The sequence below is a fragment of the Schistocerca gregaria genome, chromosome 2 (assembly GCF_023897955.1).
Source record: "Schistocerca gregaria isolate iqSchGreg1 chromosome 2, iqSchGreg1.2, whole genome shotgun sequence".
Classification (NCBI taxonomy): Eukaryota; Metazoa; Arthropoda; class Insecta; order Orthoptera; family Acrididae; genus Schistocerca; species Schistocerca gregaria.
Genome location: NC_064921.1, coordinates 249204245 through 249227947, shown reverse-complemented (window position 1 = coordinate 249227947; position 23703 = coordinate 249204245). Strand labels below are relative to the sequence as shown.

At 39.1% G+C, this 23703-nt stretch overlaps 1 protein-coding gene across 2 annotated transcripts in view; it reads right to left on the bottom strand.

Moving 5' to 3' along the window:
* The window catches only part of LOC126336785 (uncharacterized), a 1589831-nt gene that overhangs the window by 4517 nt on the left and 1561611 nt on the right, over positions 1–23703 (bottom strand). For both annotated transcript variants that reach the window (XM_050000805.1, XM_050000803.1), the window contains 9 exons: positions 22795–23376; positions 19744–20163; positions 15225–15746; positions 14017–14427; positions 9389–11785; positions 4678–5640; positions 2687–2896; positions 2134–2256; positions 1503–1669 (listed from right to left, as the gene is read on the bottom strand). In XM_050000805.1, the coding sequence (XP_049856762.1) occupies positions 1503–1669; positions 2134–2256; positions 2687–2896; positions 4678–5640; positions 9389–11785; positions 14017–14427; positions 15225–15746; positions 19744–20163; positions 22795–23376 (5795 nt within the window). The remainder of the gene's footprint in view (positions 1–1502; positions 1670–2133; positions 2257–2686; positions 2897–4677; positions 5641–9388; positions 11786–14016; positions 14428–15224; positions 15747–19743; positions 20164–22794; positions 23377–23703) is intronic.

The window sequence follows — 23703 nt, the reverse complement described above, 5'->3', positions numbered from 1 at the left end:
CCACTTTTTTTTTGTATAATCTACAACACACAGGCATTATGTTTAATATGAGTTGCTGCTAGTAACGAACACAAATCTGAATGATAATATAATTAAGTATGGACCTGAAAAATTAGCATTAGCAATGTGAAAACATGAAATTAGCCAATAAATTCTATTTCCTAGAAAACTATACCCAGATGAATTATTTTAATATAGTTTGAAACAGCTTTACTTTCTGCATATGAAATTCAATAAAGTAACCAATTTTCGGTTATTGGTGTTGCACAACTTATGGTGAAGCCCAACTGGAAAGAGATTGTGGATTAGAAAATAAGACACACAAGTCTGCATGATAACAAGATTTATCAGTGAGCTTCTATGTTATGCTCTGGTGTCACATCAACTGTGGGCGACAGAATGGTCGCTGTAGGATATACACTGCTTATGGCAGTGTGGGACTTAGCATTTCACAATGGAGAAATATGTAAGTATGGCTGCTAGCAAAAGTTAGTATTATCGAGACACTTTACGTGTGAGTTTTAGATGAATGGTGCTTGACTTTTAGTTGCATAAGATACTGGTAGCAGTCAGCCTTGAACTATCACATTTACAATGCAGGCAATCTCATCAAGTAATTGCACAGTATCCTTTACCAAATGCTTTGAGCACATTGCTTTGATTTGAGCGGTGCACTGTTTTCTTTCCTTATTTTGAAATGAATAAAGAAATTAATCGTAGTTCATCACGGAATTCGAGTGCGGCTATCACATTGGCAGAAGGTATGAGTGATCCCTATGGCTAGTGACAGTTCTGATTTTGCAGAGAAACTTACTACGTAAGCTGGCTACCCTACAAGAGGGAGGCAGGGCTTGTTCCCCGGCTTCATATCTCAAATCTTGGGTGGTTTAAGTTACCGCTTGTTTAAGCCTCCAACCAATTGTCACATTATGGTGTCGAAACTACAGAAATTGGAAAAACAAATCAGTAGGGATTTCGAGCATACTGAGAGCCTGAAAGTGCAAATAGAGTAGGTTTAGGCTCTTCATCTACCCGGTCAGTTCTATCTGTAGCACTGTCAAGATTGGGTCGCCATGGCTGTGAATGCCCACAAGACAGGGCTCTGCAAATATGTTAATAAGGGCCTCTATACTACAGATTCACAATCTGTATTCTGCAGATTTTGTAATTTTCGAACTGAGTGGGAGGAAAAAAGATAATATAGTCAAATGCTTCAAACCAAAGAATGAGGTGAGAAAAAGCTGTTACTTCTCACCAGAAACAATCATTTGTTGAAAGCTTAAATAAACCCAGAAGAAGGAAACAAGCAAAGACCATTTCAAAAGAAAATTGTAAAGTTTTTCTATAGAAAAATTATTTTATCTGCACTTCATCCTCTTCCCCCACATTATCTTATCACTTACAAAGAAACACATTGATGCTAATTTTTCACCAAAACGAAAGTGAGACACTTCATAAGTTTTGGAAGGCAGACAGATAGAATATCATGTTAATAAACATACCTGTAGCCCCCCCATGCACTGGCACTAACATCTGCACCATACATAAGCAACAGGCGTGCAATGTCCAAATGACCTCTTTGACAAGCTTCATGAAGAGGTGTGTAGCGAGCATTGTCTTCAGGAGATGGAGAATTATCAGATTTCTCCAAACAAAACGCTACTATATCCTGCACAAAATGAAATACACATTATAAGTAAAGCGAAATAGATAACAAGCAGAATAAATATATAGATGATGACAAAATGTAAAACTGACAATAACATAATTAACACTGAGTTGAAGCACACCTGGTTATTACTGTCTGCACAATCATATACAGATGACAGTGCAAGTCAAAAAAGCAGTAGCCTACACCTTTAAAACAGGGAACTGAGGTGTCCACTCCTTTGGAACAGTGAATGCCATTTGTCTTTGCGCTTGTATTCTGTTATTTTAGTTCACGTGGTATTGCATAGTTGAAAAGTTAATTTAAGAGAGCTGGTTCCTGAGAAATCTGTCTATGAGCACTAAATTTCCAGTTACTTGCTTGGCAGGCAACTTCAGTCTAAAGTCCATCTTTAAGTAAAACTTTTGCATTTCATGCACATTTAAAATTGTTTCCTCATATATTAATATTAAATGTGAATTTACCGTGTAGCCCAACTTGGAAGCTCGATGCAGCACTGTCTCTCCCAAACCTTTGTTAATTACCCAGCTTTTTATCTCATTCATTATATCCTGGACAGACTGCCAGCTTGGTCGTGGAATAGGGCCCTGGAAAGATACATTTTTTGTTATTAATGACACAATATGATGGAAGTTTTTAAAATATGAAACCACTTGAAAACTCTATATAGAGCTGCTGAAAATACAGGAAGAGGGCTGCTCATGAGTCATACGAAGGTGATATCTGGAGCTACCAAGCTTACTGCCTGCACTGTTTCTTTCCCCATGCATTTCTTTGCCCTTGCTATTTTAATGGGTCTGAAATTTCATAGTCCAAAAAGAATGAAACATTCTGACTCAAACAGAAAAAAAAAAAAGAAATACTGGTTAAAATATTGTCCTTTACCACAGATTATGCGAACCACAGAAAAAGGCTTTCAATTTTTTATCAGGATTATATCAAATACATTTATTTTAATTGCAAGCTTAAACATATAAATACAATTGGATATTACATGAATGCAATAGTGTTATCTACCTTTTTCCTATCCTTTGGAGCTTCTGCCTCAGTATTTTCCCTCTTCTGAATTTTCTTCTTCTTCCGAATATAATCAAACCCAGAACGGAACTTCCTGCGTACAGTTCTAATTTTTGGCCGCTTCTGTGAGCCTGAGGTACTTGCTGTTTCATCAGCTGCGTCTTTGTCCTGTTCGTCATGCTCACTACTAGCACTTGCTGTCTGTGAAACCTATATGAAACATGAATTTATAAATATGGCAACATAGGATGATCTTAATTATCTGAATGTGTCTTATTTTATATACATGTATCCAGAGCCACTTTACTTTCATGTTAGAACTTATTTTCTGCAACTATTTGTCATGCATTAATCATGAGAACAGAATTTATAGACATACCACGTAAAACACTTTCTTACATGTAATATTCATAATACCATACCGGTTATGACTGGTTAAAATGCAGTACTTATGCTCAATGCCCATGTTTCATGTTCCATTTCACTGAAGTTAATGTTACATGCAACTCATTGCTTGTGCTGACATGGGAGTCACTTTGTTACCTTCCATACACATACCATCAATTGTTTATGTGAACACTACAGACTATGTACTTGTATTGTGGAACACAATGAAAACATATACAATAATCTATATCTACATCCATTACCCTGCAAATCACTGTGAGATGCACAGCAGAAGGTACTTCTCTTTGTAGCACACTTTGCAGTCCACAATCCATTTATGTGTGGAGTATGGGAAGAATGACTGCTTAAGTATCGTTATTTTGTTTGCTGCAGTTAGTCTAGTCTTGCCTTTAGGGTCCCTAGGAGAGCAATATTCAGGGAATTGCAGTATATTCCTGGATTCCCCACTTAATACTGATCTTGAAACTCTGTAAGTAGGCTTTCATGGTATAACTGGAACTTATCTTCAAGCATCTGCAATGTCAGGTTCTTCAGAATTTCCATGATGCTCTCCATAAGTCAAACAACCTATGACCATTGAGCTTCTCTTCCCTGTGTGCATTCAGTATCCCTTGTTAGTCCCATCTGATACCAGCAATATTCTAGGATGGGTCACACGAATGTTTTGTACAACCACATCCTTTGTGGAATGATTGCATTTCCCCAGTATTCTACCAACAATTAAAAATCTAACACCTGCTATGGCCACAACTGAACTTTTGTGATAATTCCATTTCATGATCAAACAAACTGTTACACTCATGTATTTCTAAGAGTTGACTGATTCCAACTGTAATTCACTGACATTCTGGATAAAGGACATCACATTTCTGCATTTTGTGCTGTGCCCAATTTTACATTTCTAAACATTTAAAGCAAGTTGCAGTCTTTGCTGGGCTACATCTAGGACTCAATGCAGCAACTTGTTGGTGTATGCATCAATATTAATGGAAGGCATTTTCAATATTTTATGTAAGAGAGAGTTTCTTGTAGTACATATGCTCCTGTGTTTTTCCAAGATTAAAGCAATATGAAGATTTGTAGAAAATGGCTTCTTACATGCTAACAAAGTGTTCGCAGACCCATTCTCAACACAACATAATTATTTTTTAAAGACGAGAAATGTGTCATGAAAGTTGGCCATAATTTTTAATTATTCCTTCTGACCAGTTTAATAAGAGCAGTCTCTAACAAAAGTGAAACTTTCACTGCTGGGGAAATTCTGCTATCATCCATTCAAAGAAGAAAATAATTTTTCCCATCATAGGAATAGGTACTTGTCTGACACAGATAAGAGAAAATTATACGATGCAGGAAGTAAACAGTCTGCAAATTTAACAATATTGCAACAGACATAAGTACTTCAATGATATAATATTCACAACCACCCAACAATTAGTATGTGCTGCAGTTAAGGAAGAACAATTTAATAAAAATTTGCACCAATAAGTCATGAATTACAAACTAACATTATATTTATCTGAAATACAAAGTCTCATCATGTCAGGAAACATTATTGAAGGAATACAAGGTGATAAAAATACCTTGTTGGCAGCCAGTACACGCAGTAAGTCATGATTGCGCACACGGCCCTGGACAAGACGGCGCTTCGAGTTGAGTACAGCCTTATTACTTCGGATGAGTGCAGCACTCCGTTCGTGGTTGTGCCCAGCACCAGGGACTGGAGGCGCAGAAGCAGGTCGTTGCTCGTCCACACCGAACACTTCCCGGATGACAGCACGTCGACGCATTACACGTGATTCGGTGCGAGTACGTGATTTGAACACTAGTGTGGCATATCGGTCACCCAAAATACCACCATTTTGGCGGAATGCCTGATGGAAGTCTGTAGGTGCTGCTTTGGGCAGCACACAGTTGGCAAGGGTTTCTTCACTGCTCTTTATTTCTTGTTTGCCTCCTGTACAACCTTTCTTGAGCTTTTTGCTAAACTTGGACATTGTAGAGGCAGACGTAGTGGAAGGTAATGGCGATGAAGAACACGAAAGGTCCTTTTCCCGAATAAGGACAACAGTTGGCGAAGGTAGTAGCTCCGGGCCACTGCTGGCAGGGCGTGGTATGAGGCGGGGACCAACTTTCTGTGCTGCACCCCTCTTTCTCGTCTTTCTCTGTAGCTTGTAACGGTCCGCCAAAACATCAGCGATAGAGCTTCCAGAACCAGTAGCTCTTGATGAAGATGGTGGTGTTGGTGTTACTGCTGAAGACACATCTGCTGATTCAGTGCATGCACTATTGTTTGCACTCGCATTAACTGGTGAGGATTTTGTCGACACAGCACTGGAAGGGAGGGGATTCCAACTGGAGCGCGAGTCTAAGTCTGAACAACTGTCTGCAGTGTAAGGGGACATTGCACGTTGCTTGTCAAGGTCAGGCAATGAGGCTGAACGTGGTGGCCGTGGGATATTGATCAGTGATGGCGGCATTCTCAGGGACTGCTTAAATCTGTACACCTCTTCTTCCCAACCAGGTCGAAACTCACTGCCTGTCGCCTGCAACATCAAAACATAGGCATCAAATTAATCAAATGTAAAGACAATTAGAACAGCTTACAACAAAATCAGAAACATCACACTGCAAAATGGCTCTCCCCTAATGACCTAAACATCAACGGGATATTAAAATAAAATCTTTCCTTTTTTCCAGAAACAATATTTTTAATACTGGTCATCAGAGTATTCAGATACAGAAACTGCTGCATCCCACTTACCATGCCTTAGGTTGAAACAATTGAGGCCTATAAGCTATTGTCAACAAGACCCAACTTCCAATATTATGTTCCCAATTTTCTGAGAGAAGGCATCAGTGACACATATTTTACTAATTTTTCTAATGGTATTTCCTAATAGTCCAACAGTATGTAAATTACTTAAATTACTTTGCTGTCTGCTAAAATGAATCAACAACATCCAATTTTAACATGAATCAGTCTTCTAATCTCTCCTGTTGGGAAAGTTGTTCATGCTAAACTTTTTCATTATATTTAAGCACTGGTCCAGTCAAAAAAGTTCATTACCACTAATCAGCATAATATCATCATTTACACAGTTTTGAAATATTGTTCATGGAACAAAATGATGAAATCAGAATTATATGACATTTCTAAAGTCAAACTGCTTACTGATTATGAAGACTGGCGTATCATATATGTTTTACATCTTTTTTTTTTAAAAAAAAAAAGTGTGTAGGCTAATGAAACAAGTATTTAACGGGAGTTACAACAGAAATTTTTTTTCACATATTCGGATTTTTATCTCATTATAAAATTTGCAATTTTCCTTATAAACTCACATGGGACGCATTTTATTTTATTTTTTTAAATATAATCTGCATTGGTTGAAAATATTAAAATTTTTATGTGCATTACTTCAAGATCTAATAAAATCAGTAATTTTTTTATATAGAAGGCTGTGGATTGCAAAGTTATAAATGTTAAATTACGTGTTTGTATTGGTAGCGCTGTCAAAAACAGTATTGTATCGTTTCATAATATAAAAATGCGTTGTATGTCGAAGTGCTAATGTTTTTCCGAGGAAAAGTGATGAACAGATTGGTAAATCTCTCAAAAAGTAAAGTATGACTACAAAATGAAGTGTTTTTAAGAAACATGGGTTTCATGGTAAAAGATTTTCGAATGAAGGGCAACATTGTGTTCAACATGTGGCTTGTGAAGTTACAGACAATGAAATACAGGCAAACTCATCAGTATCAAGAGAAACACACATTAGTGCTTCAAAGATTGAAATAAAACATTGTGATACACAGTTTTCTCAAAATGAAAGTGATGTAAATGGTAGGTTAGGTTATATTCTGACAGATTTACACATCCTAACAAGGATGCTAGGTGAATGTGTGTGTCGTAAAATAAGTGGAGGGCCAGTTAGTTTACATGAAGACAGTGAAGTATCAAATGGACTAGCCAGGAAACTTAATCATTAATTGTGCCAGTTGTAAATATACTCATTCAATTAGGAATTCTGATAAGTCTAAAGGTAATTATTTTGTAGTAAATGTTAGGTGGTTTTATGGATTGAGAGCTATTGGCAAAGGACACACTGCAGCAGAAACAATGTGTGCTGCAATGAATATGCCACGCACACCTTGTAAAATCGACAAGTATGCAAGATTTATTGGAACTGCTGTGGAATCTGTTGCATGTGAGTCAATGAAGGGTGTTGCAAACGAAGCTGTTGAAATAAATGATGATATGACTGACAAACCAGTAGCTTTTGATGGCATTTCGCAGAAGCACAGCTACTGTTCTAAGGATTCTGTTGCTACAATGACCAGTGTGGGTACTGGACAGGTAACAGATTTCCAGATTTTAACCATTAATTGTTATAAGTGTAAATCAGGAAATGTAGAAGGAAACACCTACGACAGAAATTATAAAGGAACAAGTGGTGGTAAGGAGGCCTCTGCAGCTATTGAAATATTTAGTTGATCTGTGAATGAAAGGGGAGTGTGTTACACTTAAAGTTCTTAGGTGATAGAGAATCAAAAACATGTAGCACTGTAGTAGCCATTCAGCCTTATGGTGAGAAGATTATCACAAAACTGGAATGCGTTGGTCATGTCACAAAGAGGATGGGCACCAGCTTGAGGAAGTTGAAAGAAAGTTTGAGAGACAAGAAACTTTCTGATGGTAAAACCATAAGTGGCAGGCTGACAAACAAAATGACTGATGAACTATAGCAGTATTATTGGGTGGTCATTAGAAATAATACTAAGGATTTGTTGAAAATGAAGCAGGCAGTATGAGCTATCTTCTTCCACAGACTGTCGACTGACGAAAAACTGCAATGCCCACTACTCAAAACAGTTCACAGTCATAAACATTCCATCCAGTAGCAGTCACGGATATCATAAAACCTATTTACAGAGACCTGGCAAATCCTGAATTACTGGAGAAGTGCCTGCATGGTCAGACTCAAAATCCCAATGAGTCTTTCAATAATCTTATATGGACTCGCTTACCAAAAAATGTTCTTGTTAGAATGAAGACACTAAAGTGGGGGTCAGTGATGCTGTTATTACTTTTAATGATGACAACATTGGTAGGGTGAAAGTGCTACAGCATATGGGAATTGATCCTGGATCAAACTGCAACAAGGAACTTGAACAGATGGACAAGGTTCGCATTGATAAAGCAGAGTATGCAGCGCAGTGGGCCACTAAGGAGTCCAGAAAGAAGGAAAGAAGAAAAAACTTGGAGAAAGAACAAGAGGATGATATACAGTAGGCCTATGGTGCACGGTGAGTGACTAAAAATAAAAAAATTAAGCATATTTAAAAATGAGTTACAGTCTATTGAAACAAAATTGTTAAGGCTTTCGTGGCCACTTGACAAGCTGCCTATTGGCTTCTGTCTTGGGTGCCTCGGCCGACGTTCATCTAATGATTTTTCTGACGTTTCGCCAGCGCGAGTGGCTGGCATTGTCAAAGCTTCACCCTCCATTGCTGGTGGTGAACTGGAGCTGAGCTCGCGGGCATAGACTATATTGTACCGGGCGCACCGGAAATGACCGTGGAGAAGCCCTCGGACGTTGGCGTGCCAGGTACATATAGTCTGCACCCGCGAGCTCGGCTCCAGTTCACCACCGGTAATGGAGGGTGAAGCTTTGACAATTCCAGCCACTCGTGCTGGCGAAACGACAGAAAAATCATTAGATGAACGTCGGCCGAAGAACCTGAGACAGAAGCCAATAGGCAGTTTGTCAGTCTTTTGAAACTTTAGAAGCCATTCCTGAAAATTTACCTTTTCTGTTGCATTTCCCCTAAATTTCAGAAACCACTTTGAGTAGCATATTCAAATTTTGAGGGAGTAGTAACATACATATCCTGAGTCTACTGAACTAAAAGAGGAACATAATATTACGTATAATTAAAATTATTTAGGATGACATGCAAAAAACGTAAACAAAATTTTAACGAAAAAATTAAAAAAATGTATTTCCAAATGCAGTGGCTGAAATGCAATTATTGAATTTCAGTAGACTCAGAAGATACAGTTTAATGTCCTGTAAAAGTTTCATGTCAATAGCTACAGTGGTCCCTAAATTTAACATTGTCGGGATAGGGCGTTCCAACTAATGAAACTTACTAACTTTTGGAAACAAAGCAATTATATTGCTCTTCAAAGAAAAAAGAAAATAAAGAACCTAAAGATACGTTAAAATGCTATTATTCGGTGTATGTGTGAAAAATGTGTAATATGAGAACTGAGATGAATTTACTTACTGATTTCTGCTGCTGTCGTTTCTGAGCACCTCGCAGGCCTTTCCTCCTCCTCTTGCGTTTCTTTTGTCTCTTCTGGTGCTGCTGAGGTGTTGGAGCAACAGGGGGATCTTTGGATCGCAGGCGTGTCCTAGGCGGCTCACTAGCCGTCTCATCCTCTGAGCCACTGCTACTGCTGTGGCTAATGCTACCTCCTACACTGGTGGCAGCCTCACTCGCAACAGAGGCATCGCGCTGACCACCAAGCCCCAGTCGGGCTTTCATCTCAGCCAGACTGATCTCGTCCTCACCATCCTTCTCGTCAATAGCTCCAGCACTTCGGGGTCGTTGGTGGAATCTCAACAAATCCTTCTGCTGCTGTAGCTGCCTTTTCCGTGGTCGACCTCGCTGCCGTGCAACTAATGGTGCATCTTCGTCAGAATCACATTCTTCCTGTTCAGACACTGTACTTTTTTCCACCTTTATCATTGTTAAATCCTTTTCAAGTTTCACTACTAAAGTACCACGATTATTCAAACCAGTCAGTGAGCTTTCTTTCTCATTTATTAGTTTCCTCGCCTTCTCCTCCTTAACATCAGATTTTTCTGTCTTCTCATTTGCCAATTTAGAATCCTTCTCTGCTGTAACCATCTTAAGTTCTACCATGTCAGTCTCTTCTGTGTCTGGTCTTACATCCTTATCTTTCAATGGCTTGACATCATCATCTTCCTTCAGTGCACACGTTTCGCTTCTACTTTTCCTTCTACTGAGTGCTTCTAAACTCTTTTTAACATCTTTACTCTGATCTCTTTCAACATCTACCTCATCATCACCTTCCTTTGACTTCCTTTTTGGCACCTTTGAAATCTTCAAAATGTCTGATTTCGTTCTCTTCTTTGTTGCTTCTTTTCCTGAAATTTTATTGTCGCCTTCCTGCCACTTTTTCACAGATGTAGTTTCCTCATTTCCTACTTGTGCACACTGCTCTTCTACTACCTCTACCTTTGTTTCGTTTGTGTCATTCCTGAGCTCTTCCTGTTGCTGATCTTCTGGCTGTTGCAAAGTCTGTTTCATTACAGCTTTCCAGTGCTGTTTCACCTTCCTTGGTTCCTTCATTTTCTTCATTTCATCCTTTCTCCTAGTACCATCTCTCATCGATTTTCTGTCCTTCCCACTTTTTCTAAACCCATCTCTACCAGACTTCCCACTCGATTCCTTATCACTGGGAATGTTTATACCTTCCTCACGTAGTACTTTCCTCTCTACCAGTTTGACTAACCTTATCACACCATCATTGACAATCCTATATTCACTTCTGATGGGATCTTCCACAGGAGTTGGTCTTTCTGGGGGCAGTGACGGTGGTGGAGCGACAGAGTCGTCTTCACCTTCGACATCTACTGTTACACCCTCCTCATCATTATCGGGCCTGTCGTCGGCATCTTCAGACTGCTCAACCCTTTCGAGCTCCTCGGGCGGTATCTGCAGAATATTCTCAACCTGCAACACACGCTCAACGCACCCCTCAGCCTCGGCTGCTTCAGCAGCAGTAACAGCAGCTGTTGCAGGTTCCACGGTATATGCCTGAAGTGGTTGCTGGGTGTCAATCTGGAAGTATGGTGCTTCATTCTTGCCACCGCGTATAATATTGCCCAGGCCTGCCAGTGGACCAATAGCATACCTTCTGCGAGATTTGGAAGGACCCTTCCGTTTCACACGGTCTGACCCAGATCCTGAACGCAGTTGTTCAAGGAACTGCTCACAGGTGTTTGACCACTCGGGATCAGCAGATTCAGCTGCTGTGTTATCAGCACTAACCTTATCAGTATTTTCATCTGTTGTCTGCTCTTGCTGCTGCAGCAACTGCTGTTGTTGTTGTTGCTGTTGCTGTTGTTGTTGCAGTACTTGTAATTGTTGTTGCTGCTGCTGCTGCTGTTGCTGCTGCTGTTGTTGGCTATAATGCTGGTGATGATACGGATGGTGCCCTGCTGCTTTTGCACTATTGGCCATCGATTTACGGTCTCGGCGCAGTTCGTCCAGAGTCTGCCTCTCAAGCACGGGCATCTCACTATCACTGTCGCTGTCACGGAAATCAAACACAGAAGTCTCCGAGGAGGAACGTAAGCCTGATGGATCATTACGGGCACTCGCAAGAGAAGTGCCATGATTGTCTTCTCCCATATGTCCACCTGACGAGGAAGATGAATCATGAGGACTGAACAGCCGTCGACGTGGTGGACCCGAAGTGGGTGTGGTAGCTGGAGGCACACGCTCACGTGTTAACTTCGGTGGGCTGCCCTGCTGTGGGGGTGGAGGTGAAAACAGCTGTGGAGTGCCGCGAGGAGAAGGGCCTGCTGAGCTGGTCGCACTGCCTGGTGTTGGTGAACGGAACTGTAGTTGCTGCTCCAAGTTTTGACCCACCTAGAACCAAAGAACTTATATCAATATAAAACAGCAAAGCACATTGTTACAAGAGAATTGGAATCTGGCACACTTATTGCAGAAGTTTCAAGCTGCCGCAAAGGGTGTAAAGCCTGACTACTCATTGGTATTCACACTCACACAAAAGCCACCATACCAGCCACAACTAGCCACCCAATAAAGAGAGACAATTATAATTCACTGTAACTCCTCAATCACTTACCTGTTATTTTAGGATGATGTAATGACTTTCTGAATATTCAGATGACTGTTCCTTACGTAAAAATACAACAGAATTCCAGTCATCATCAAGCATTATTTCCAAACTATTTTCAATATTATTGATAACTGATTGTCAATAAGATGCCTTTTACTTTCAAAGAAGCACATAAATGTAAAGTCTGGTGAGAACTGTAGAAGTAATCAATCTTTTATTACTCTACTCTAAAACATTCCAAGCAAGATTATGAGCTGATGTGACTATTTTACTAGAGAAAGAAAAGAGGTTTTATTTAATTAACAAGATAATTTCTTTCATGTTTCATTTCCTTAAACAAATGAAAGACTGCAGACAGGTGAGATTTCCTAAATGACAAATTCAGTAATATCAAGCCACCAGACTGAAATTCAAGCACACTAAAAAATCGCTATAGCCACCATATTCATTGCAAGAGAACAGCAGCTGAATTGATACTCAAATCAATTCTAATATAGGCCTTTCATTTATTTTTCAGTCCCAGTTGTACATTTTTAACAGTAAGTATGGAAAGTCTACCCATTCCCACAGACCAAATATTCCCCACAACTGAAAACAACTTTCTCTCAACTGGAGCAGATGTCCCAAGCAAAGAAATCACTAACTTAACAATTTTAGAAATATTACAACATGAAATATCTATCTTTTGAAACACCTTAAAATTTCTTTCAACTTCTCTTCAATAATATCTAGTACTTTCTCAGAATTTGACCACAACCTACACTGTGTTTTTGAATTATCCATAACTAGTGCACTCTCTTGTAAATCACATTAGGCAATTTCAGTTCATTAATTTATTCGCTACAACATACTAACTTCACCAGAACAAGTCCTCCACAATTCTTAAACGCCAGCAGGTTAACATTAACACACACTTTCTATTCCGCATCGCTGAACGGTGAGCCAAAAAAGGAATAGAGATAAAAAGATCAAAAATCTGTAGACGAGTTCCTTTCCACACAAAAACAACATAAACACATTGCCCCTGTTGTGTTGCCAAATGTGAGAATTTGGTGGTGGAACCACCCTGCCTCACCACTGATATCAGTGGAGAGGCACCACCATAACAAAATATCTAAAATGAGATGTCGAACAAATAGGTCTAAATAGAAATTATCCTCACCAGTCATAAAATTCTGAATCCCTGATATTTTTGCAGCCCTGGACAGTGTTAAAAAACTAGAACTGCCCAAGCTAATCCCAAACGTACTGCAAGCCTAAATATAGAACCTTCCATAGTTTTTAACAACTACAATTTGACAAAACCCACAACAACTCATTTTAGGTAGGATGCTGAGATTGCCTGCCGTTTTCACAGTGCAGCGATAGAACAAAATTTAGTCACTTCTAAACCTTTTTGGGTGGCAATCAATCATGAACATCAGCTGACAAATTAGTGTACCAAAAGTAATGAGAGCCTTGTCAGAAATCTTATTAGCCATTGCTTTCTGTATATCAGAAACATTTCTCCTCTTTTTATGAGTAGTAATAGCATGTGTGCTGGAAGTCCACTACACCGAGCAAAGTAATAATGATGCTCAAATGTACAAACACTGAAATTGTGCCACAGTTTTTGGAAATAAAGCAGAACAACGTAGCTCAAAAAACTGTAGTACAGATTACAAAATATTGCATTAAATTTGCAATGGTAGAAGTTAGTCCCAGAATGTCAATCTGAGTCATTTATTTATCACAATAAAAACATTACCAGTAATGTTAGGATTAAGAGCTTGAATGAACAGACAAGGCAGAGCAGTGATAGCATCTTTATAATACTTCTTACATACAGAAATGACTCAAAGAAGAAATCAGAGACTTAATTGATTATGTGAAATCCATCAAAACTGAATAAAACTTACTCAAATGGCATGAAATTACATCACTTCTCAGCCCAATAATGTACTCCTCATTTTCTCAGATGTATTAAGACACACCTAGTTGAAATTCCAGATGCACTAATCCTATCACTCCATACCTGCTTCAGTTCAGCCTTTGTGCGTATCCTTGCAAGGTTTGCAGCCGTGTGGTCAACCTCTGTTGCAGTGTGGTCAAGACAGACCGAATCAACTGCCTTAGGGAGGTGCAGTTTGTAGGTACCCGGAGGCTCTTGCATCTGTGCAGATGGCTGAGTCTGCTGTTGTTGCCGAAGCTGCTGCTGCTGTTGTTGTTGTTGTTGTTGTTGTTGCTGCTGCTGCTGCTGTTGTTGTTGTTGCTGCTGCTGTGATGGTGGTGGTGGCAGCTGTTGTGCCTGGCGACTATTCTGCTGTAATTGATTCTGCAGCTGACTGATACGAGCTTCCTTCACTTCCAGGCTGGTGCGCAATATGCTTATCACGTGCTTGTCAACTATGCCCTGGGCAGTTGTCATAGGTGCCGAAGCTCTCACCTGTTCATCAAAATATTTTTAAGTGAAATGAATTAAATACCAGTTAACACTGCTACAGTATGTTTAGTTTTACACAATCCACTCAGTATTGCATCTCACATTTTCAGAACTACTCTAGTAATCGATCAATGATTAGAGAAAGCTGCAAAATCTTTGGATCACCAAGAATTAAAACTACCACATACTACTCGTTTCAGTGGGTACGTGAGGACTTACAGTCTGAATTCAACATTTCAGCAACACCTCAAAGAGAAAAACAAGTATGGAGAGGTATAAATGAAGGAATTTCTTTGGATGTACAACAAAACAGGAAAACATATTTAAGACAAACTTGAATCACAGTGTTGTGATTGGTTTAGGTAAGCTGGTGTACTGTTTCTAGGTTTTTGATAAGGTGGTCATTAAAACTATTGCATAAAATACTGAGACAAAATATTTAAAATATGCTAAAATAAAATGTCCACCTACACTAATTCAAATAGCAAAATACTCTCTCTTTATTTACAGAGAACATTTTGCAATGTGTGTGTCCCACTAAACTATAAAATAGAGGGCAGCCCTGTAATAATGTGATACAGAAACAGACATTTTAATTAATTTTTCCCTTTCATTTAAAAGTTGATGATAGTTATGAAGTGAGCATCCAAAAAAGTTTCTGTGGAGAGCAATATGATCTAAGTTTCTCATGTTAATACATACATAACTGCATAACACAAACACAGTCAAGGGTATACATACCACCAAAGGCTACCAGTTTGGGCATTATTAAACTGTCTCAATAACAAGAGTCAACAAACCTGTTGCTGTTGCTGTTGCTGCTGCTGCTGCTGCTGCTGCTGATGGTGATGCAATGATTGCTGGTGCTGTGCCTGTGGCAGTGATCCAGCCAAAAGCTTCTGCAGTGAGTGGCCTGTCTGGTACTGGTAGTTAGGTCCAATACCGCCATATGGCATGACAGGTTGCTGGTGCACATTCTGTTGATGGTGTTGATGCTGCACCTGCTGTTGCTGCACTTGCTGCTGCTGTTGTGCCTGCTGATGCTGCTGTTGAGACTGGACAACATGGTTGTGGTGAGGATAGTTGTGCCTGCCATTCATCTGCACCTGGTGTTGCAGACTGATCTCTGACTGAGATTGCTGCTGTTGTTGCTGCTGCTGTCGTGGGCCATTGTAGGAATGGATACGCTGCTCTATCTGCTGCTCGATGGCAGTCCTCCAAGAGTCCAGGCGAGGAACTTTAGCTACCGTATGCTGCCGCGTGTCTGACACGGATGAACATGAGGAACGTTTTTGGCCTGTAGTGGCCGAGTGATCTCTGGCCTGAAAAGAAAGAACATTTACAAGTGTTATTACCACCACTTGAAACACATCTCTTGAGAACACTGACAACAAAAAGAGTAACTAACAAACTTTAGTGTTGTATTTGCCAATAAATAATGTTGGTAATCACATTAATGAGATCTAGCATCATTTCTCTTCTTACTCAATTCACAAACATGCAGGAAAGGATGAAACGATGAATTTCTGGACATGCATCTATTAAAATATTTCCTCACTACTGATACCGAAAGCAAAACTTAAACAATAAAAATACTGTAATCCAGCACACTCAGGAAGTCAGGAATCATACTGACAATTGCCAGGATTATGCCATGATACATTTAGCTGAGTCAAAATCTATTCAGTCTCTATCAAGCACAGGTACAGCGCAATTCAAAATGGTTATAACGATTATAAACAACTACAGCTACTTAATGAGTAGTCATTCATCAATAAGAAGTACAGATAATGTAAACAAAAGTTTGAAATTTCAATTGTTGGTAAAGCGCATTGAATCAGAAGTCACCCACAAGTGGTGATACGTATGTGAATAGTTCCATATCATACATGAAAAAGGCAGATTCCATATAGATGGACATGGTTGAACAATGACTGATGCCACAGCTTGATATGGTTTGCATGGGGTACATCTTTCCACAAGATACAGCACCACCACATAAGAGTATGAAGGTTCATACTTTTAAATTAATTTCTTCCAAACTGTTACACTGGTCGCACTGAAAATGATGACACTGTTCTCTTGGCCACCCAGATCCATAGACCTGATACTCATAAAAGGCAACCTGCAAATGTAGCATCTATTTTTGGTGAAGAAGAAGAAGAAGAAGAAGAAGAAGAAGAAGAAGGAGGAGGAGAAGAAGCAGTGATCACCAAGATTTTCGACTGGAATGTCTACTTTTGCAAAAACTTCATTCAACAGCCTTTTTTCCAAAATGGTTATTACCTGTTTTCTACTTTTGGCTCTATTCAAGCTTTCAACAAATGTTTGATTCCACTAAGAAACTCTCAGTCATTCTCTGACTTAAGATATTTTCTCAACATTTTTATTTTCCCAACCAATTTAATAATTACAAAATCTGCAGAATATTGACTTCGAACCTTCGTGGGCATATGATCCAAATATGACAATGTTACAGATAGAGCCAACAAAGTAAGTAACTTAGAAGTAGAATCAAAAATAAACTCTGTTCGTACATTAGGCAAAAGTTTCAGTGTAGTCAACGTACGCAAACAGGTTTTCTTTTGCAATCACTATACTGCAAAGTGCAAATACACACATGTTCAGTGTTTCTGTGAATGCAGATCTAACACACAGTAATAGGGATCACAAATTCCTTCTGGTGTGGTGAAGGTCGTAATCAAGCTCGGTGATGAAACAGGATTAGTCTCTTGATTCTTTTCAAAATACGAGAAGAAAACAATGAGCACCACACAACACACAGATTTGGTAACAGCTACCACGCAACTGCTTGCTGAGATTGGCAGTGCCGTAAAAGAGGTAATTCAGGCTCGCCTCTCCCAATGATTGATGCAATCACAATTCGCAACACATGCGACCTACAGCTGTCATGTTAAAGTGTCCACATTATACTAAGTTATAAATTTAGCTAGCAGGCAAACTTATGAATTTCTTTGTTGAGTCCTATGTTGCACTGGGTGGCATGTATCTTACAGACCATTCAACTGCCCACGATCAGCAAGGCATTGAAAACACTGGTACATACACATTAACGTTCCAAATTAGGCTTTGCCAAATGACGTGCAATACCAGTAACCAAAAATTGGTTTTATTTGCGATATTTATACGCAGAAAATAAAACTATTCTAAATTACTCTGATAAAATAGTTTATCTAGATACAGTTCACTATTTTATTAAGTAATTTAGCAATTTTGCATTTTCAGGCCAAGTTCACACATATATTCGCTCAAATGCATATTTTTCAGGTGCCTACTCATTAGTCTTTGTATGGGGGTATGAGACAAATATTGATACAACCTTCGGCGGAAACAATTATAAACTCAAAACTTTTATTTCTAATTTGCTTGAGTCAGCTACTCCACTTAAGCTTCAGACTGTATGGTATGAAATGCATAGTCATTTAGATGTTGTCTATATGATCAAAGGGAATCATATACCACACCTGTAAGGTATGCAAAAAATACTGTATTCTCTGTCATTCTCATCAGTGTACTGCTACACTTTAAACAGTTATAGCCATTTATAATCGCTATATTCATTTTGAATTTTCCTGTATCTCGCAGTTCTACAGCCAGTGCCAACAGCACAACAGAGGAAAACATCATGCAACAAATGAACGAAGTACATTAAAAAAGCAATAAAAATAATTTACAAATGTCCCATAAACGAACATGAACTCAGTCCTGAAATAGAGTTTGTTGTAGAAAGAAAACGAAACTATACAGCAAGAAAGAACATTTGGGATAGAATGTGTAGCACTGGTGATTGGGGAAATCAAGCCATGGACTGGGGTTAGTGCAAGAGCATATTAAAAGTAATTTTTTGAGAACATTTCTTGTCACAAACAACACCAGTCTGGCCAAAATACTTTAAAAATGGATTGAAAATAAATATGGTTGCAATAAAATATTTATAGACAATGATTATGGGTGTAAGTCAAAATGCAACATCTTCAAACTGTTTATTACATGATGGTAGGTGGCGGTGGAGAACAGAGCAGGTGTTGTGACTCCACAAATGTCAACTGCAGTTGATGTCCATGGAGTCACAAGAGCTGCTCTGTTCTCCACTGCCACCTACAATCATGGTATGACTGGGCTGAAGATGGTCACATTCTGATCGAGACCAGTAGCCACTGCAAATAAATACTTTATTGTAGTCAAGACTGTTTTTAATCCATTTTTAAAGCGAAATAAAAGTTTTCCCACTATACTGAACAACATTTGCTCAGAAGAGGAGAGAAAAGTTGGCAGTTGTGGTGCTGCCTGTATGGAAGAATAGATTTAAACTCATTAAGGTAAAAAAAATTATATTCTGATAATGCGGGATTTTATTAATTACCGACTGATTGTGAATGCATGTTGACAGAGGTATATTTCACATCAGAAAATACTGCAATGAAAGGAATAGAGTAAAAAATGACAATGACCATTGCATAGTCCAACATCTGAAGGGAAGCCAAAAAGACGTGAATACAAGTCATAAGGAAGTTGGAGGTTTTATTCTAATGAAGACAGTGTAGTAATTTATAAGAGACGGTCAATTGAAAAGGAGATAGATGAGAAAAAATTAAGTATGTTTATTATTACAAAGTAATCGCTATAACTGTTAATACATTTACCCCACTGTGAGACACGTCTGTCAACGCATTCATGGAAAAATGTTTGCAGTTACCTATGGAACAATGATTGTACACAGGCGCTCATGTCTTCATCCAAATTGAAGTGTTGGCCACAAATGTCTTTCTTTGCACTACAAAAATATGAAAATTAGATGTGGAGATATCAGGATTGTACAGAGGATGTGTACAGGCTTCCCAGTGGAACTTCTGCAGCATACTCTAAACAACTCTCACACACATCAATCTTGTTTCGAGTATGGTGCAAAGTTTTGCTGGGAAGCCCTCTACGCATCCTCCATACAGTTCTGATGTTTTTTAGCCTTGAAGAAAGGCATTCATGGCTGTTGATTTGCTTCAGATGAAGAGGTGCCCATCTGAGGACAACTGTGGTTCCGCAGGCAACCACAAAAATTTTTCCATGAAGGTATTAACTATCTTGTCTCACTGGGGACAAATGTGTTATAATTAATGCAATTTCTTTTGAAATAACAAACAGTTAACTAATTTTTCCCTCTGTCTCATTTTCATTTGACTGCCCCTTACACGAATAATTACATGAATGCGATCTACAATGCAACTGTAAAATGAAGTAGCCTATGCCTGTGGTCTCCATACAAAGTACAAACCTCAACAGATATTACAAACTTCACATTACCTGTGCATAGGATGCCACACTCGTTGCCTGAGTCCCATACTCAGCGCGATTGTAGGATTCAACAGAAGTAGCTGCCCTCTTAGAGGAATCATAGCCAGGATAAACAGGTGTAGAATATGGCACTGCCCTTTGCTGTGGGACCTGCACCCCGTAGTACTGGGACTGTTTGTTCAAGTCATATGCTGAGGATGGAGCAGCAGAACTGGCTTGTTGGAGAACAGAAGCAGCAGCGGCCTTCTTGAAGCTTCCCATGTGAGGAAGGGTTCCACTACCCTGCTGCTGCTGTTGCTGTTGCTGCTGCTGCTGCTGCTGAAGTTGTTGTTGTTGTTGTTGTTGTTGTTGTTGTTGTTGTTGCTGCTGCTGCTGCTGCTGCTGTTGATGCTGTGCACTGTATAGTTGATGCTGGGAACTGTTACGGCTCTAAAAGAACACCAAGCACACAAGGTAAGAACACCCACTACAATGAATAACATAATTATGGAGGAGAAATAATACACCAATTTCCTGATGGAAACCACATGCTGCATCCATCAACAATGAAACACAAGTGCATACCATTCAAATACTCTTAGAAGACTCGGAGCATGGTGGCTGACCAGTGTAGATGAATCAACAGAAATCACATAACAGTGAACAGTTACGCTTTATGGCCACTGCCAGTGTTAGTTTGCAAACAATACTGTATTTAGGAAGTCTATGTCTACCAAACCAAATGTGACATGTGAAACTAACAATCACTGAAATATATCTTCATTCTGACTGGGTCCATAGCTACGATGAACATTTTAGATGATTTTGAGATGCCTTCAGCTGACATTTTTCTTTGATGGCTGTAAAATTGTACTATTTTGGCTTTAGCTTATTTTCAGGTATCAAAAACTGAAACACTGTACACTGAATGCATTAATATCACTTATGAGTTAAATATAAAACCAAGTCATATCTCAAAATATACTAGGAGACATATAGGCCTAACTAACTTTATACAACATTTGTTAATACCTCTTTTCTGCTATGTTGTAATTATGACAGCATGTTACAGTCATAAAGTAAATTCAAAAATTTATTTCATTTTTATGAGAGCACATTACTAATCAGTAGTTGCTGCAAAGCCTAGTAATGTATGTTAAAGACATCAACTTTATATAGAGCTTTTCAAAAACTGCTGAAAAGTAAAATGCCCTGATAATAATGGAAAATATTTCCAATTTATTTTATGGCTGTTACATGCAGTCATAAATACAATAACTACAACAGAGGAGCAAAGACATACGTGGCATAATGTAACAAATCTTCTGTTTTATAATCCTCCCAGCCTATGTTTGGGTATGATGTGTTGTTACATTTAATCTGCAAGCGATATTAAGGCATTCAATAAGTAATGTTTGCATATTAGATACTTGAAACTGGCACTAAGCCAAAATTTTAGTCATACATCCAATAAAGAAAATGTCAATTGAAGGCATCACAAAATCATTTAAAAAAGATCACTGAAATGTTGGTGTACAGAAACTTGTAATCTCTTTTACTGCACACGAGACACATTAAACACGGTGTCACCAGCTAGCTAAGGCTAATATTGATTGAAAGGCATTCAGTACTGACCAATGTATTTCAATTTCAAGACTTCAATTTGAAGACTTCATTTATAGCAGCCACATCATTCTGATGAATTCTCTATTCAATCTCATTACATTATGAGCACAGATAAGAACAAACAGAAACAAGAACAATCATCAAGCAATATAGTTTTTTATTACAATTCTGTTTCCAACAGAAAAATGAAACGCAATGACGCGTTCAGCAACCCAAATGCTAGTAATACCACAATGCTTGAGGATATCTCATTTCCTTCTGTCACCTCTGTTCATCCACAGTTCTACAGTTTAACACAAAAGGCAATGCAATATAATTCAGCATTTTACACTCACAATAAGTGTTCTCAGAGTGAACACTAATTGAACTATTAGAAAAAATGCAAATCTGACAGAGATTAAATTCACAGTCTGGGGTCTAGCAAATGCACATGGAGCAACGAAAGCGATGTTATGCAAAATTTATGCATGTTAAAAATTATGGCACAAGAAAATGAAATTTTGTAAGAAAACTGAAGACGTTAACAGATTGTTAGGCACTGTTATATTAACAACAGAAATACAGGTCATTATAACAGTCTGTGTATTGTCATATTTTCATTAGTAACATTCGAGCTATTACATCCTGTAAAGAAAGGAAAGCTTTACAGAATCAAAATTACATCCCTGCAGTGAGTGTCCTGAAATTTTTCATCCCACATATTTTTCTAATTTTCAATACAATGCCCTATTTGAATGTTCAAAGCCACAACTGGTATATAACGCTTAAAATTGACAATTGAATACAGTATCATGCAAATCCGTGGAATGTACACTAACGCAAGTATTTTATACGGCCTAGAACAAGCTAATATAAATATGCTCTACCAACATGCTCTTTATACCATATGCAAACTACGCTTGTTTGTACATATTTATAAAACGTATTATTATGATGTTTGGAACAGCTAACACTTGAAGAAAAAAAAAGTGTAAATTGACAGCAAGACAACAAAATTTAAATTCTGAATTTTAAGTAGCCTATATGTGGTCAATATATAAACAAACAGCAAAAAAATGTTTAGTCCATCCTTTACTAAGTACATTACATCATCCTAATAGCACAAACATTTGTGAAAACATTGCTCCCATAAAAGTGCTTGCAGAAAAGGAAGGTGTATGGAACTGCAAGTGTTACATAAGAAAGGATTCTCATTTAGCTATGAGGCAAGACAAAAGTTATGATCCAGGTTTGAGACAGTTACGCACAAACTGTACTTAGGTAGGGTCTATTCCAAAACTCACAGACAAATTGTGTGTCACATAAAGCAATTTAAAGCCCCAGATCTGGTCCCCAACAATGTTTTATATTCACGATCTCTGCACCAAAAGCACTAACTGCCTTGGCTCGCAAGTGCCAACACCTAGGCGATTCTGATATAGATGAGAATAATTGAACGAGAGAACTTGTTGTTACCTGGAGGTGGTTTTGCTGGAGACGCTGTGCATCGTAAGTGTGGTGTGGGTGTTGAGCAGAGCCAAAGTTGGGCACAAAGTCGACCTTGTGAGCAGCAGATTGTCGCCCGCGAGGGTCAATGGTGGGGTAAGCGACACTGGAGGGCAGCTGCAGGGGTGGCAGCTGCACCTTGGCACCGTGCAGAGCTGCTGCCAGGTCGGGGTCATCCTTGGCAGTGGAGTCGGCCGACTGGCGCACTGTCTTCACTGACAGGTCCAGAGGTGACTCACGCTTGCTGCGAGCTCCCGCACCAGCACGGCTCGCGTGCGTTGCCGGCTGGACCTGCTGAGAGGGAGCGACCTGGTGACTGCCGGACGGGACGAGGGGTGCGGGTGCTGGCACTGGCGCAACCACAGGGGTGGGCGTGGCAGCTGACACTGCACCACCCGCCGACGACGAAGAAGACGAGGATGCAGATGCCGAGCGCTGCGGCTGCGCCTGGTGCTGATGCTGGTGTTGGTGCTGAAGCTGGTGTTGGTGGCCATTGGTCAGCACTGTTGACACGATGGCACTCGTGTGCGGACGTGTAGCTTCGTAGTATGCCTGTCAGCACAACATTCAACAATTAACATCAGTGTGTCAAAAATGTCAGACCTTGGTAATGTAGAAAATACAAATTAACTACCTCATATGTAAATAAAGCCAATGGTCAGGCCGAGTTGCCAACGTTAACTTAAATATTTTTGAAATAGTTGAAGATACAGCAATAAGATTTAAAGTCAGTGATAGCATGCAAGGGGAAAAGTGTTTTAAAGTATGATCAATCTCAGTATCTTTAACCTCAACACATTAAATAACACATTCGTCGTCATCACCATCACCACCACCCCCACCAGCTGTGATTTTAAGTCAATTCATCAATAAATGTGA